General features: G+C 43.2%; 1 protein-coding gene across 1 annotated transcript; it reads left to right on the forward strand.

The window, feature by feature from the left end:
- The first annotated feature begins 3237 nt into the window (after positions 1-3237).
- IFNG (interferon gamma) lies at positions 3238-9336 on the forward strand. Its single transcript, XM_083699578.1, has 4 exons — positions 3238-3426; positions 5429-5503; positions 6326-6511; positions 8889-9336. The coding sequence occupies exons 1-4, from the start codon at positions 3307-3309 to the stop codon at positions 9036-9038; spliced, it is 531 nt and encodes a 176-aa protein (XP_083555704.1). The 5' UTR covers positions 3238-3306; the 3' UTR covers positions 9039-9336.
- Positions 9337-16876: the final 7540 nt, after the last annotated feature.

Here is a 16876-nt window from a genome sequence, read left to right on the forward strand (position 1 = left end):
AGTTACATAGGTTTGCAGTGGACTGCTATAATTGATATTGCTTCAAAACAATGGAGGAACAATTCAGGAACAATGGAGGATGACAGAAACAAATGTCTACACAATGAACAATGGCAGTTCTAACATATTATCTTCAATGCTCTTAAAAATACCTCACACAGCAACTACGTATATTGTCTGTGTGCCAATGACTGAAATTCTTTAGGAATCTGTTGTGAAATCTATCTTATGTGCTCTTAGGTTACAATTCAGAGATGAAGATTTCACTAAGGTATTATTAGTCTAGAGAAAAGGACCAGGAAATTATATAGGATGAACGAGATGATTTCAAAAGTGGATTAATGGAAACGGAATATGATTCAGGCACACTGATCATTTGAGGGCAAATAACACACATTTTTGTTCATCAGCTCGGAACAGAAAGACGATCCAGGTTATTGATTTGTAGCTCATTGCCACTTTGTGATCCGTGTGATGATGTAAGTGCCCAGAAGTCAATTTCTGGATATTTTAGTTGAAGCATTTTCAGCGGTTGGATGTAAAGACATATTGCTATCCTTCTGCACCATTGAGGCTGGTGGAGCAACTGCTCACCTGGCTTTCCAATGCTATGCATCACTGCAAGGCAGAGAGGAGCTTGGCATGGCATGGGGGCAGCAACGGAAGAGTCAGATTGGCTCCTCAACTGTGCCCACACCTTGCTGAGCTCCCAGTGCCTTGCCCCACTCCCTCTCAGTAACCAGCAGCACTTCATGGTGTTGGGAAGTTAGGTATCAGGGATTGGACTCAAGAGGACGAGATGGAGGAGGAGTGGTGGAGATCCACCCCCTTCTCCTGACACTGCAGGAGAAGAGGAATGCAGCATTGATTTACAGCAGAGGTTTGAGGAAGGTCACAGCTCAGAGACAGAAGAACAGAAGAGTTGGAAAGTGTTAGAAGAAGGGGAGAGGAGACAGAGGCAGGGCAGCCAGCTGACACATTGTCACTGGAGAGTATTTCTGACCCACCCCTCTTTTCTCAGAACTCGTTGTTTGTTAAGAATGCAGGAACAAAGGACTCATAGACAACTGGCCATGAGCGGCCACCATAAAGGAAGGTGCTGTTGCTAGGAAGGAGGGAGGAGGAGTCCGGTTGGAGCAACACCATTGTCAGGGCTTGCTGCGTTCTTTCATCTCTCACTATTATGAATGAATAAACTCATTAAAAGGGACTCTGCCTTGTTGTCTCTGCTCTTGCTGCAACCAGGGGAGGAATAGCCTTGACACCAAATGAGCAACATGGCTCCATTTTCCCTGCTCCTCCAGCCGCTGCTGCTTCTACAAGCCACTGGTGAAGTTCAGTGTGGGCTTCTGTTCCCTGTTCTGGAATGTATTTAGGAAGGATGGTGTGCTCTTGTGTACTTATTATGGGTCTCTCACCCACAGGTTGCTTAAAATCACTCCACACAATGACTGTCTCCACTTGACCCGCTGCTCAGTGTATCACTATGTCCATCAGGCCATTTTGGCCAGCCCACCGCAGAGAGTCCTATCTTGGCACAGAGAAAAATATGGTGAAATGGAACACAGTTGTCCTGGTCCTCACTGCTGGATGAAGAAGTTGAACTCCCAATCTGGTTTCTGCCAAAGGTTTTTTTTTTTTGCATAAATCAGATCGGTACACGGGTAAGGCACAGGTTACAAGATGCGACAGGTACATGAGAGGCACATGGCTAAGCACAACTAAGGCATTGACTAAACAAGCAATATGTCCCCCTGCATCTTACTTTTGAAGAGTGAGGGTGGGCACAGAGTTAGTGTGACAAGTGGCACTTCCCAAGAGATATTTCACTGCACGGCCACAGAGCTCCTCTGGGCAGTTTAAAATGTTAAATACATTAAAAAAGAAGAAAGATGAAACCCTCAGACCACCTTGTAAGTATAGTATGGACCAAATATGCCGTTGGGTCCAATGATTGTGTGGCTCATTCCACGGATCAATCATCTGTTCCATGCACTGGTCACAAGGGGGCAAAAAGAGGAGGTTTTCTCCAAAATGCAGAATTCTCTCCATCCCTACCTCACACTACAGTTGGGTGAATATCTCAATTTTGGTTTCTCTCAGTTTCTATTGTGTCCAATCTTAAGTTCAGGTTTCTACATTTCCACTTCTCATGAATATTTATTTTGGTGCATATTTCTCATAGTACAATTTTTGTATGCAATATTGCCTAACGTACAGATTTTTGCAAAGAAAATTTCCCAAATAGTTCTGGTTCTAGTTGCAGAAACATGGCATATTAGGTTAACTCAAAGCCCATTGTGTGGGACTCTGTCCTGCTCTCATGTGGATATGTGGATAATAGATTTTCTCAGGTGTCCTTAATGTATAATGTGATTTCAACGAAATAAGTTTGCTCATAAAATGGGACTTTCCCCCCTCCCCCATGCATTCTCCCCAGATAAGCTCCAGGGGCTTGGAGGACCCCAGAACAGAATTAGGGGGAGTGTGGGGAGATAAGAGGGGGAGAATGTTTCATTGCACAAGCAGAAATTCTTGTGAAGATGGAATATCGATATAATGGACTTTGGAAAGAACCCTATGATAATTATTTTTTATCATCCATAAGGCAGATATGAAAGGCAGATATATCCTTTTTGGTATTTTCTTTTGATAATAATTATCTTTTTGGTCTTATCTTTTAATAATGATGAGTGCAGCAGTAATCAATACTAAAAAAAAAGGAAGACAAGCGATATGCCTGTCAAAATGACCCATTAACCACATGCAATTGTTTCTTTGCTTTCTGATGGTTTGCAAAAAAATGCACATCTGAGTCACTAACACATACGCTTTGCAATATTACACTTTGAATCTGAATTTCCTGTCTTGCTCGTCCCCTCACCACAAAGTTTTAAAGCAGTTTCAGGGTAGTGTGCATAGGGTTTCCTTTAAAATGGGGTGGGGGCTGATGTGGAAATTCTCCTGTGTCCTCTTGGTGGTGTGGGCATGCTTTCGAGGGATCCTTGAAGAACCATAGGTTGGACACGTAGCTAATCATTCATTAGTCATTTAAAGGAAACTTTAAACACTACAATCCCACAAACCAAGCCTATTAATAAACACCAGACACGCCTCCTATCTAACACCATCTCCTGAAATGTGTGAAAAATGCATAAAAATGTTCGGCGGCCAGGTATAAATATCACCACCCAGAGTGGCTAAGATCAAACTGGAAAGTGCCGCTGACGACCAAGTTAGACGACTCCAGTGGGGCTGACATCCAAACATACAACAAAGCAGCATTTCCATTTTGAGTCAAGAACCATGGTTTGGAAGATTTGCCTGTTCCTCTTTCTGGCTATTAATTATTCTGATGGACATGTCCCCTCTGGGCCACTTTTTGAAAGCATGAAAGAACATATCAGCAAGCTGCAGAGAGAATTTGTAAGTATAACTTCTGATAATCTTATTGTCTTTTCTTCATTTGCCTATACTCTGGCTTATTTGAGGATGCCAGTATTCTTGGGCAAAGAGCTAAGACCTGGTTTTACGACACTATGTGTCATTCATTTTGTAATCTTTTTGTATTTTACCGATTTCGGTGATTCTTGTAAAGTTGCAGGGAAGTTTCTTCCATTGCCTTCAGAAGAGAATTTGAAATATCCTTGGTGTTTTATAAGACCACACAATTTAGTATTAGTCATCAACCTGACATGTACAGCTGGTACAAATCTATGTGTGGTTTTCTTTATAATGAATCGTTCAGAAATAGGAATCAACTAGATGGAGTGGGCGAGCACAACCGATCACTTGCCACCCAAAACATATTTCATTCCTTCAGCCCTCAAAGAACCAGCCACCTCTCCTATGACTAGCCCAAGATAATCACAACAGCTTTCTTAGCACAGCTTCATATCTATCGTGTGCTTTTCACTGTGACGTTAAACAATACAAAACTGAATTCCTCATGGGAATATATTTTTCTAAATATTATATTAATTATGATGATTGTTGTTGCTGCTGCTTTTATTGCTTATTTAATTTATAATGTGCCCCTCTCCATAAAGTCCAGGCTCCCCCCCCCATTATGGATCCTAAGGGCCTTCAAAACCCGAGGGATTCTTGTTCCTTTGGGGAGATGTCGACTGGTGATCTCTCCATTCAGATGAGTTTAGAGCCTTTCCCACCCTCCTGATATCTGCTTATCTAAGCAGTTTTGCTTCCACATTAATCCCTCTTTCTTCAGTTACATCGGTCGCCTCTCCTTTCCTCCTCTTCTTGACTCACTCTTGGGATAGCAAACCTCAAAGGTGCTGCCTTTTCCTTCCTTCTATGTTGCATTGACAAGCCTCACCATAGTCTAGCTCTTGACTCCTTGGCTACCGCTCCTTCTTCGTACTTGCTCTCTCCTGGCTTGGAGCCCGTTGTAAATGTATTGCCTGCCATTACCTTTACCCTCTGTTTGGTTGAGCATCTCTCCACAGGGGTCGATACAAGCTTGTCAGTTCTGTTATTCAAGTTTTATAATGTTATAATAGGTGTCCATCTTGGCTGAGACACACGGTACTTAAAAAAAGAAGGAAGATTGTCAGTTTGGTGAATTTATTTGTTAAATGTAGAAGATATTCAAGTGAAAATAACTCATGCACATTTAGTCCGACAGAATGTGTTTGTTCCTCTAGGGCAGTATTCACAAACTAACCTTCTCCAGGTGTTTCAGACTGCAATGTTGGAAGCCACCCAGAGTGGCCGGGGCAACCCAGTCAGATGGGTGGGCTATTATTATTATTAAGGGGTGTACGTGGAAGTGAAAGCAGAGTATACACAGTCTTTCTAAACTGAAACCTATAAGTCCAGCCCTGCTGAGGAAATTTGCTTTAAAGTTATCTTTGAAGTGAATCAGATGACTCAAACCTGGGGCAGGGGGACAATTTATATGCCACTTAATTACAACAGTCTTAATTACAAGAATCTCAAAGCAGTGTACAAGTATAATAATAATAATAATACAGTTAAAATGATGAAATCAGAATTTTGTTGAAATGCCTGCTGGAAGAAAATAAGTCTTCAGTAGGTGCTTGAATGTTTAACAGGGAGGGGGCCTGTCTAAAGCACTGCTATGATACAATAGCAGCCAACTCTTAGGGGCCGAGGGGTTGTCACCCCTCCAATAAAATATTTGAGGGGGCCGGGATTCCCAAAGTTGATAGGCATATATGCCATTCAAATGGTTGTGTGCGCACCATATCATGTGGGTGATCATGTGTTGCCTGTGCCCCCCCCCAATATTTTATTCAAGTTGGCACCCATGGTGGAGATGAGCTATACATCTGTGCCTCAGTCATGTGACTAAGGAGGAAAAATGCTGGAGCTGAGCCTGAATGTTCATGGCCCAGACTGAATAATGCTACACGTTTGGTTGAGACATTTGCATTTTGTATTGCAGAACACCAGTCAGCCTGATGTTGCCGAGGGTGGCGCCATTTTCAGGACTCATCTGAAGAACGCTCTATGGTCACAGGTAATTGTCTCAGTTTGTGTAAATATTTGGACAGGTTTCGTACAACACCAATCATCTGACGTGAAATGTCAGTTGCTGCCTAGCAGTTGGCCTTGGACTATTAACCATCCACTGCACCCTCACATGGACTATATCATCATTCCCTAACCCGGTGCCCTCCAGATGTCTTGAACTACAACTCCCAGAAGCCCCCAGATTGAGGAAGGCTAGCCAATATCACCAGAGAGCTTTGTAGATCAGACATACTGTTTACATTCTCTTTCATAATGAGATAAGTAAACTAAAATTGAAAGGTGGAAATCTATCACTTTTACTGGAGTGCTTCTGGTGCTATCAGGAGAAACCCTCAAGAAGCCGTTCTTGTTTCAAAAGGGAGCTCACCACTGCTTTGGCTTTTGCCAAATGGCTTACTCAAGGTATAACAACACTAATGCCAACAATGGCCATAAGAAAGGTTCTGAGGGCCTTCATTATTAACATTCAGAAGGAATTGAAGAACATTCCAGGCATTTATGCCTGAAGGATACAGTTCCTGGAAACCTTGAGCTTAGTATGTCTGAGGATATGTGATTAATTGTCAATGTTTTTAGGGGCTCTTAATATTTTAATAAGTTTTTAGATGCCCTTAACGTTTTCAAATGCTTTTATTTGTTTTATTTTTAATTGTATCATCTTAGTGCCTTGTTTGGTGCCCTGGGCAATTTTGGAAGGAAGAACAGGAGAGAAATGTTATGCAATAATTTTCCATATTTCTGTTACTGGGAAATGTTACTAATCCATTCTCTCTCTCTTTCTTTCTCTTTGGGGCTCGTTTTCTGACAGGCCCATGAAAGAAAGATCTTGCTCGCTCAGATGATTTCCAAATACTGGGACCTGCTGACTAATCTAAACAGCACTCAAAATCCAAAGGATGTCAGGAGTTTGGTAGAAGTCCTGCAAGTCTATAAAGAGAGTTACAGCGAAAGCTTGAAAAAAGCAAAAGATCTAATTGAGATAGCAAAACTTCCGGTAATATTACATTCTTCCTTTTGCTTATGTCACTGAATATAATGTCTGTCTGTCTGTCTGAGGGATAAGTGGCTCACTCTACGCTATTGAAGAATGGACTGATGGGTTACACACTGGGATTAATTAATTAATTAATTAATTAATTAATTATATCATTAAATTTATATCCTGCCCTTCCTCCCAAAGGAGGACGGGTGTGCTGTGAACTGGCAGTAACTAAAAAGGAAAGAGATGTTGGTCATAGAATCATAGAATGTAGAATTGGAAGGGACTGTGAAGGTCACTTGGTCCAGCCCCAGCAATGAGGCATCTCAACTAGATCATACATGGTGGGTGGTCTTGGTGGATACTCTGTAACGCCCTCTGGTATCACATTTTAATAACGCATCACAAATGTTCAAAGTGCCCATATGGTTATCAAAACCCTTCCTTCATGTTAAAAACCATGAGTGTAGCTCCACCCACTGTATGGAGTTCTGGCCACCGCTTGTAAGAAGGCCCCACTGCCTTCATATCCTACTTGCGGACTTTATTGAAGCCAATGGTTGTACCCTGTGGAAACCAGGATGCTGGACTAAAGGAATCTTTTGGCAGAAGCTTCAACAGGTCAATGGTTTGGGCCAACAGTCTTGCTGATGCATTCTGAAAATCTCCTCTGCCACCAAAAACGTCACATTGAAAATCACAGGTGTATCTTACCATATATTAGGAATGCAATGCAGCTCATCACACAATTATATGTTACCAGATAATTTGAAACAATAGGGAACATAAGGATATTCACCTAAGGTCAAGTCTGAACACAGCAGGGTTGCCACACGGCTCAAAGTCAGAATCTGTGGGTGAACATATCAGTGCTGATGTTTGCACATAATGTATTTATTAAAAAAGTTAACCTGACCTTCCTTGAAAATAGCTCAATTAGGCAAACAAAGCTGTAGCCAGGCAGTTTTCACTCCACGTGCTGATCAAGCTGAGGCCTGCTCAACTTCATGTAATTCTTAGTACTGCTCAAGTAAGGTTGCCATATTTTGAAGAGCAAAAAAGAGGATGCTGTGACGACTCTCATTTTAAATATGTAGGCTATAGAAGCTGTGATATATTGCTGAGGGGGGCAGGAGAAGGGAAGAGGAAAGCAAGTCCTCAACCACCAGTTATGTCTATGTCTCACCCAGAAAGTATAGCCAGGGAGATTTTGGCAAATTTAGAAAATCCACCCAGACAGAAATTTTAGCCCTGAAAAAGAGGATGTGTCCTGGAAAAAGAGGACACATGGCAACCCTAGTAAGTCTGGTTGGTGGTGGGGAAAGGAAGTAGATGCTACATGAAAGAAGCATGAAATGGTGAATTACCGTACTTTTCTGTGTATAAGAGTAGGTTTTTTTCCCTAAAAAACAATGTCAAAAATCAGGGGGCATCTTATACATGGATAGTGCCAAGGGTAGATTGGCGAGTCCCCCAAAATAGGGGGCATCATATACATGGGGACGTCTTATAGATGGAAAAATACGGTATATCCCTTGCATAAGTAGGCATTGAAAGCTAAACAAGTCCAGATTTTTATTTGGTACCAGTCATGGGTCCACAGGAAGTTAAATCAAGTTTTGTAGCCAGTCAGTGTTTTCTAGCCTGTTTCACAAACAGGCAGTGTTGTTGTCTTCATTGTTAAATGCTCCAGGGATAATGTCAAGCAAGATGTGGGCTGGTGACCAGTCAATGTCGTTTAATGAGTGGAATGTTGGAATTAGACTGCTTAGATCTAGGGTGACATTTCTGCTCAGCCATAATAATTACTGGACTTTGGGCCAGCTACTGCCTCATACGCCTTCCTATTTTGGGGGAAACGGTGGAGGAAGGGCCCTGTATGTCACCTGGGGATAGCCAATGTGATGCCTTCAAGATGTTGCTGGACTACAACTCCCATTATCCCTTCCCCATTGCTCACTGGGGCTGGTGAGATCTGTAGAGCACCACATTGGCCACCCCTGTTATAGAGGAAGGGTGGAGTAAAACCCAGACAAATAATAAAGGGTAGATCATTGACCCCTATTCAATAATTCACATGTATTACTCTATTGTGTATTTGCATTGTCCCCTTCATTTCTGTGAGGGTGATGGGACCCTACGAACGATGCATAATTATTTTGCTTTCTTAGATTGTGTTATTATTATTTGACTGAAATGACTGAGAAGGGGCTTACAAACAAGGGAGCTCCACATCTGCATTGTTGGCATTTGAGTTTGTCTTTCTGCCATTCATAGGCTTTATGGAATGTCATTACATTATTTTTTAAAAGTGCCATTTCTCCAGTAAATATAGACGGAGCATAATTCCCTGCGAACTGTTAAGCTAATGCATTTTTGTCATTTTAATCAGATGGATAATGTGAAAATTCAGCGCAAGGCAATCACTGAATTTTACGACGTCATGTTGGAGGTGAACAAAGAGGAAGTTAAAAGAAAGAGGAGAAGCCGAAGGCACAACCCCAGCGTCCCGATGCGATACAAACCAAATCCCAGAGGCTAGCATTGTTTTTCTACAGAGAGCTTCTTTTAATATATATATAAAACTATTTATTTATATTTAACAGTTTAAAATAATTATTTATAAATGCCAATTTTGTAAAAAAAACCACACACAAATCAGCATCTGATTTGAAGTATTTATAATTCATGTTATGTAATAAATTAATAGAACTGAATTCTTATTTATCTTCTGATATTTGTTAAGAGGGTCAGTTAGAACCTGTCCAGAGTTTACTTGGCATCTTCCATGGAGTGCATATAAATTATTTAATTAAACAAAATATTATTCTGTTTCCAAAGTGTCAAGTGTTGTTGTTGTTGTTTTGGCAACTGAAGATCACAAAGAGACTGGAGAAAGAAATTAGTTTTATTATTACTTCATGATCCCCATTGGGAAATGGGCTTCTATCCACACAGGGCTTCCATGTTCTCTTCAGTGGCAGAGGCAATTCTCCACAGCCATCTCCTTGGGTGTGCACAGCTGCCCAATCAGGGCAGTGAGAAGGACGTCTTTGCAAGTGGGGTGGGTGTCTGCACCAGAGGGAGCCCTTGTGCTCATAAGGAGTCAAGGGAAGGACTGAAAATAAGGACATCCAGCCACATGCTTAAATTTTAATTCAAGTCTTTCTGTCAAAGACTGACCGTGAATAGAGTTGATGGCAGGGCTGATATTGCCAGCCTTTATGTCATGTTTGTAACGCAGAGTTAGTCAGCCAATAGGCCTGAAGCCAGCTCTCTGTGCAGCACATCCCTGGGGCATAGCTGTCAACTTTTCCCTTTTCTTGCGAGGAATCCTACTCAGAATAAGGGAATTTCCCTTAAAAAAAGGGAAACGTTGACAGCCATGCCCTGGGGATCCTGCCATCTTCCGTCCTCCCCGCACCCCTCCAACAAATTTTATTGGTCTTCAAGAATAACATATAACTACAGTGACTTGTCCACTTGTCCATTCTTGTTAAGTTTCATATGCAGTACACCGTACACAATGGGACGCAGGTGGCGCTGTGGGTTAAAGCCTCAGCGCCTAGGACTTGCCGATCGAAAGGTCGGCGGTTCGAATCCCTGCGGCGGGGTGCGCTCCCGCTGCTCGGTCCCAGCGCCTGCCAACCTAGCAGTTCAAAAGCACCTCCGGGTGCAAGTAGATAAATAGGGACCGCTTACCAGCGGGAAGGTAAACGGCGTTTCCGTGTGCGGCTCTGGCTCCCCAGATGCAGCTTTGTCACGCTGGCCACGTGACCCGGAAGTGTCTCCGGACAGCGCTGGCCCCTGGCCTCTTGAGTGAGATGGGCGCACAACCCCAGAGTCTGTCAAGACTGGCCCGTACAGGCAGGGGTACCTTTACCTTTACCTTTTACACCGTACACAAGCAATGCATTTATTTATTGTCAGGGACTGTGTTGAGGACGACTGCACTGAGGAGGAATGGTGGGAGCTGCCCCCTCCTTCTGACTCTGAATCTTCCCAGGAGCAGGAGGACGGTATAGATGAGGAACAGCGTTTGCAGAGGAACATAGTTCAGAAGGCAGAAGCAGTGTGGGAGGCTGGCAGCAGGACCAGTGATGGGAATATTTTGGTTGGTGTACCTGGTCTAATGTACATTGGGAGTGCCTCCTGCTTACAACTTCTATCCAATGAACAGAGCAATCCAAGGAAGCTAGGGTAGTGAGAATCAGTGGTGGCAGAACCACCCTGCCAAATCTCACATCAGCCAGGATGAAAGGCGGGAGGAGTTGGCTGCAGGGAAAGGATACATGACAGGTCCATTTATGGCGCACTTTCTCCTCTCCCCATTCCAGCGATGTGTCAAGGTAGCATGAGAACTTTCAAAACTTTCCCTAACAAATATGCCTTTTGCCCTCTATGCTCTCAGAACATCATAGTTGGAGGTGCAGCAGAAGCAGACCTTTCCATTGCTGCTCTGGGGAGGCATCCAGGGTGGACTCCCTGTCCAAAGGTGGACCTCTCTCTCCACCCACAGAGAAGGAGATCTGCAGAATACTTAGGCGTCTGGGATGCCCTGCTTGAAAGAGGCAGCGATTTATATAGGTCCATCTTTTCCATTGAATGGAGAAGTCAGATTAGCCAACGGGTGGGCATATTGGATAAAAACTTTGAATGAAGATGACACTGTAGCTGCTCATTTGCTTACTGATGCACAGCAAAGCAATCCATGGCCACTGAATAACTGTGATTATTTTTTTAAAAAAACTAATTTATTTATTCATTTAAATACTTATAAGCTGCCTCAAGATAAAGCCCACTCAAGATAAACCTAAATCTTCTAGGAAGAAGAAGAAACAAATGATACAGTGAGCATATCGTTCAAAAGGATATAGCAGCTGAGTAATAAATATATATGCTGCACATACATTTTAGGTAAAGGGACCCCTGACCGTTAAGTCCAGTCGTGGACAACTCTGGAATTGTGGTGCTCATCTTGCTCTATAGGCTGAGGGACCCAGCGTTTGTCCGCAAACAGCTTCCGGGTCATGTGGCCAGCATGACTAAGCAGCTTCCGGCGAACCAGAGCAGCACACAGAAATGCCGTTTATCTTTCCGCCAGAGCAGTACCTATTTATCTACTTGCACTTTGATGTGCTTTCGAACTGCTAGGTTGGCAGGAGCAGGGACTGAGCAACAGGAGCTCACCCCGTCACGGGGATTCGAACTGCCGGCCTTCTGATTGGCAAGTCCTAGGCTCTGTGGTTTAACCCACAGCGCCATTTTAGCAGTCATTTAAACCAGAATCACTGCAGACAGGGACAATAAATAATCAAAGTAATTGTTTTTATTGCTCAACTTCAGCCTTCATAGGCAATACAGTACTTCCTTAATTTAAAAATTCAAAACATGCAGTTAGCACCTTGATCCTAAATATTTAGGGCTCCATCTCATCAAGGATGCTTGCAACATTTACTCATGGAGAAGCTTGTGAGAGCTCCATAAAATCTTATTTCCCCATTTCCCTGCCAATGCATGGCAATATATAATCAGAACATGGGGGCATTTCTGAGAATGGGAGGCTCATGGAGGAAGTCACTGGTGGAGCACAAAAGGCAACAAAAAGCAAACTTTGAGTTTCTGGCTCATGATCTTGGGAGCGTGTCAATACATCTTCTTGCCAATGACGCAAGGTAGCCCAGGTACACCTCTGCATATAGGAAGTTTTAATGAGCTTCTCATTCTGTGCAATGTCCCTATCTGGTATCTGTATGAGCAATTATGCACTTAGGTTGGGGTTGGGGAAACAGGGCAACTCCTTGCACCACCTGGGCCCAGCTGGATCAATTCCATAGTAATTTGCCCTAGAAGTAGACCTATCTTTTTAGGGAAGCTTTTAATGTTTGATGTATCACAGTATTTTAATATCCTTTTGGAAGCCGCCCAGAGTGGCTGGTGAAACCCAGCCAGATGGACGGGGTATTAATAATAATATTATTATTATTAATAATAATAATAATAATAATAATAATTATTATTATTATTATTATTATTATTATTATTATTATTATTATTATTATATCTATCGCTGCGATAGAAAGGAAGTAGCTCCTCTCTGCTATTTCTTTTTAAGGTAGAGCTAGTCAATACATTGCTCTCCAGAAGTTGTTGGACACCAGTTCCCATCACCTCTGACCATTGGCTATGATGGCTGGGTTGATGGAAGTTGTAGGATGGTATTCAACTAGGTTTTACTCATGGTGGACCCATTGAAATTAATGGGACCCACATAGTCATATTCATTTATTCACTTCTATGTTGTTTTCAGGCACGTGTGGCAGGTTGTCTGTGATGTCTTTTCTGTTAGAATTCCTGCTCCATGATTGCAGTCATAGGATTGTTGTCTATCACATGACGGTATATGTTTTGACTCCACAGAGTGGGAAGTGATGGAGACAGGATATTTGTGTTACTGTGTTCCGTGATGTGGGACTATTGTCCTTTGTTCTTTTTCTCTTTACTGTCTGATGCTAGAGAGAGAGGGAGCCATGTTGCAGTGGTCCATGTGTGTTTACAGTGGTACCTCAGGTTAAGTACTTAATTCGTTCCAGAGGTCCGTTCTTAACCTGAAACTGTTCTTAACCTGAAGCACCACTTTAGCTAATGGGGCTTCCTGCTGCCACCGCGCTGCCGGAGCATGATTTCTGTTCTCATCCTGAAACAAAGTTCCTAATCCGAGGTACTATTTCTGGGTTAGCGGAGTCTGTAACTTGAAACATCTGTAACCTGAAGCATATGTAACCCGAGGTACCACTGTATATGTAAATAAAGTAGATTAGCCAACCTGCTGAGTTGCTGAGGTCTGTCACGCACATGATGCGCAAACTCTGCAGATCCCTAAGTGTGCCGGTGTTGGTTGGCATTGGTCGCTGTGATGTTCGGGCTGAAGAAAGCTTATGAAGCTCCCGAACAATCGACCAGGAGGGATAGAACATGCCAGTCGGGCATGTGTCTCTGCCAGGGTCCTACTCGAGTGTAGGCTGAACTCCTGACATTTTCTCCATGTGGCATACTTAAGGTCATTGCTTTCCACAGTCCCTTTGGAGACATGCACTGGGCTCTCAGCCTTTCTCCTCTCAAAGGCAGAGCCCCCCCCCCCCCCGGCAAAGAGACACAGGACAAGAGCTCCCTAGCTGTTGGCGTGCTCCTCTAGCAAGGCTCAGGAGAGAAGGAGAACAAGCAGTCTCCAGGAGCTTAACAGCTCCCAGGTGAGAAAGCACATGTACAGACTCCCAACCAACTCCTTCCCCAGCTGACACTGGCAAGCAGCTTTCAAAGTTACCTGGAACTTTAGCAAGTTTCGCCTTGAGTGGCAAAATATTCTGTGGATTGACGTATATGAACAACCCCATCGAGCCAATCAGAAGATTGCAGGACTAGGGTGATTGGCCATGAGTCAGAATTCCATGTGTGCAGGTCTTCTGTTGTGAGAAGGAAAACTTCAGTGCATGGGTGGGAAAAACTCTTGTAAAGGTAAAGGGTAAAGGGACCCCTGACCATTAGGTCCAGTCGTGGCCGACTCTGGGGTTGCGGCGCTCATCTCGCTTTATTGGCCGAGGGAGCCAGCGTACAGCTTCCGGGTCATATGGCCAGCATGATTAAGCCGCTTCTGGCGAACCAGAGCAGTGCACGGAAACGCCGTTTACCTTCCCGCCGGAGCAGTACCTATTTATCTACTTGCACTTTGATGTGCTTTCGAACTGCCAGGTTGGCAAGAGCAGGGACCGAGCAACGGAAGCTCACCCCGTTGCGGGGATTCGAACTGCCGACCTTCTGATTGGCAAGTCCTAGGCACTGTGGTTTAACCCACAGCACCACCCACGTCCCGTCAGTGTCACCCGCGTCCTGCATATATAAAGGCATATTGATTTAATGGTGCTAACTTGTGCTAAACTGATGCTGAAGCTTGTCCTACCTGTTTCGCTGCAGTTTCTTTCCACATTATTGTCCCGATCCAGTGGCTCCGGTGGGCCTGTGATGTGCCTTCTCTTCCCTACAAAGAGTGACTCCTCTCTTCAAAAAAACCAAAATACTCTGTATGTGGAACCTGGGCAGCTGCTCCCTGCTCACATAGAGCTTCATTTGCAACTAGAAAACTACCACAATTATATTGCTGCTCAAACTGTTAGAGATGCCTGTGATTTATCTGAACCTTTTTGGAAGTCTTTTACTGGAGTTAGGGATCTGTGAAAATTCGATTCAGTTCATGTTTAAATTTCACACAAATTTCACCTTTCCTGAAATAATACAAGGAACTAAAATGCAACTATCTTTCAAAAAAATGTGCTTTTAATTTTGAAACGCAGTTCTGCAGCCAAGCACTGTACACAATAATGCAGATACAGTGGTACCTCAGGTTAAGAACTTAATTCGTTCTGGAGGTCCGTTCTTAACCTGAAACTGTTCTTAACCTGAAGCACCACTTTAGCTAATGGGGCCTCCTGCTGCTGCCACACTGCCGGAGCACGATTTCTGTTCTCATCCTGAAGCAAAGTTCTTAACCCGAGGTACTATTTCTGGGTTAGCGGAGTCTGTAACCTGAAGCGTATGTAACCTGAAGCGTATGTAACCCGAGGTACCACTGTACTAGGGTAAAGTATGCAAAAAAAAGTGCATTTATTGTTTTGAACAGCATTTACAAATGCATTATGTTAGCAGAAAGTGTTTGCAAAAAGGCTGTATATTACGATAAATTTGTTGACATTTTCTCCCGGGAACTTAAAAAATAACTGCAAAGTGATGTGGAAATATGGAGAACTGAATTTAAGAGTGGAAATGTAAGAAACTGAAATTGATGCAGTTGCCCAGCCCTACTTGGGATTCATTGTATGAATCTACTTGAGGGATGTGTCATTGGCTAATTTCCATATGATGAGTTAGCAGAAAGGAAGATGGTTTTCAGCAAAAGACCTCACAGTTACATGACACTTTTGCAGCCACTAAGAAGGGAGGGACTTTGAACTGTGTTTCTCAGGGTGGGGGGATGTTTATCCGCAGGAAGTAAGAGTCACTCATTACCTTGCAAGCTGCATCTTTGAAAAGAAATGTGACCACATCTATCACTATTATTGCTGAGTTCTTTAGCCAGCATTAGAAAAAACGAAACAGAACAACTAAGACATTCACTAGGTTTTTTCATGTCGATTATAAGAATGCTGGAAATCCCAAGAATTTCTCTCTCTCTCTCTCTCTCTCTCTCTCTCTCACACACACACACACACACACACACACACACACACACTTTACATTACCTCTCAGAACGGGTCACATTTTAAACAATTCATTTAATCATTTTACCTACCCTTTATCAAAGCAGACAACATTGTACAGCAAATGAAAACAAAGGAAATAAAATTTAGTTTGATAAATGCCTGCCCATCCCCCTGTTTTAACATAGGATTCTAAATGTGAGCCTGTTCAAATGAGAAGTGCTTTCATAGCCTTGAGATGTTCAAGTGTTAACTTGCAGGAGTTTCAGAACTGAAAAATGCATCAGGCTTGCAGGATCGACTCAGTTTCCCTCCAGAATCTCATGACCTACTAATCAAAACCAGATGCAAAATGGTAGCTTAGCGGTCAGAGTCATGGGTACCCCAAGGGGAATACGGTGGAAAGACCTGCATGTGAACGTACAAATCTACATCTGGGTTAATACATACCCCACAACTGTCCTGTTTTATGCGGGACATCCCGGAACCACAGAAGCCAATCATGGCTTCTGTTTGCATCCTGGAATGTCCCATTTTTCGGTCCAATTCGAGTCAGGAGCTCTGGTGCACCCTGCTGTTGAGTGCCAGAGTGTCAGATCAGAAGGCGTGCCTCTCCTGATGTCCTGATTTCAGGGGACAAAAATGTTGAAGGGTATGGTACAGACCTGGGATCTGAAGTGGCCTAACTGGGGAGAGACAAACCATATCATTAATGCTGTAGTAAAATAATTGAAAATCAACACCACTTGCTGACCTACTGTAGGTCATTCAGAGCTCTGCCGGTCTTGCCTACAGACCTTCGTGCTGAGATTTGCGGGGGGGGGGGGCTTCTTAACAGTTCCTCTGTGTTAGAAGCTTGGGGTGCTTGCAACTTCACCTATGCTATGGACTTCCCTCCCTACAGAGGTATACCTGGCACCTTCATTAGAGAGCTTCTGATAATGCTGCTGCTGATGCACCTCTTTACTCTGGCTTTTTACACTTGAGGTTATATTTTTAGGGCCCATCTTATTTTTGTGATTGGAAGTTGTTTAAAACACCATATTAAGAACAGTTAAGATGTTGTATACCTGCCCTGGGACCCGGGGGTGAAAGGTGAACAATAAATAAATAATATCTGGCTTGATTG

The sequence above is a fragment of the Podarcis gaigeae genome (genome assembly GCF_964106915.1).
Source record: "Podarcis gaigeae genome assembly, chromosome: 10".
Lineage (NCBI taxonomy): Eukaryota > Metazoa > Chordata > Lepidosauria > Squamata > Lacertidae > Podarcis > Podarcis gaigeae.

Bases quoted from the DNA above. Each gene is read 5' to 3' on its own strand.
- IFNG (XM_083699578.1), top strand. From the start codon at position 3,307: ATGGTTTGGAAGATTTGCCTGTTCCTCTTTCTGGCTATTAATTATTCT. The intron at 3,427-5,428 runs GTAAGTATAACT...TTTGTATTGCAG, and splicing joins GCAAGCTGCAGAGAGAATTT to AACACCAGTCAGCCTGATGT. The intron at 5,504-6,325 runs GTAATTGTCTCA...GTTTTCTGACAG, and splicing joins AGAACGCTCTATGGTCACAG to GCCCATGAAAGAAAGATCTT.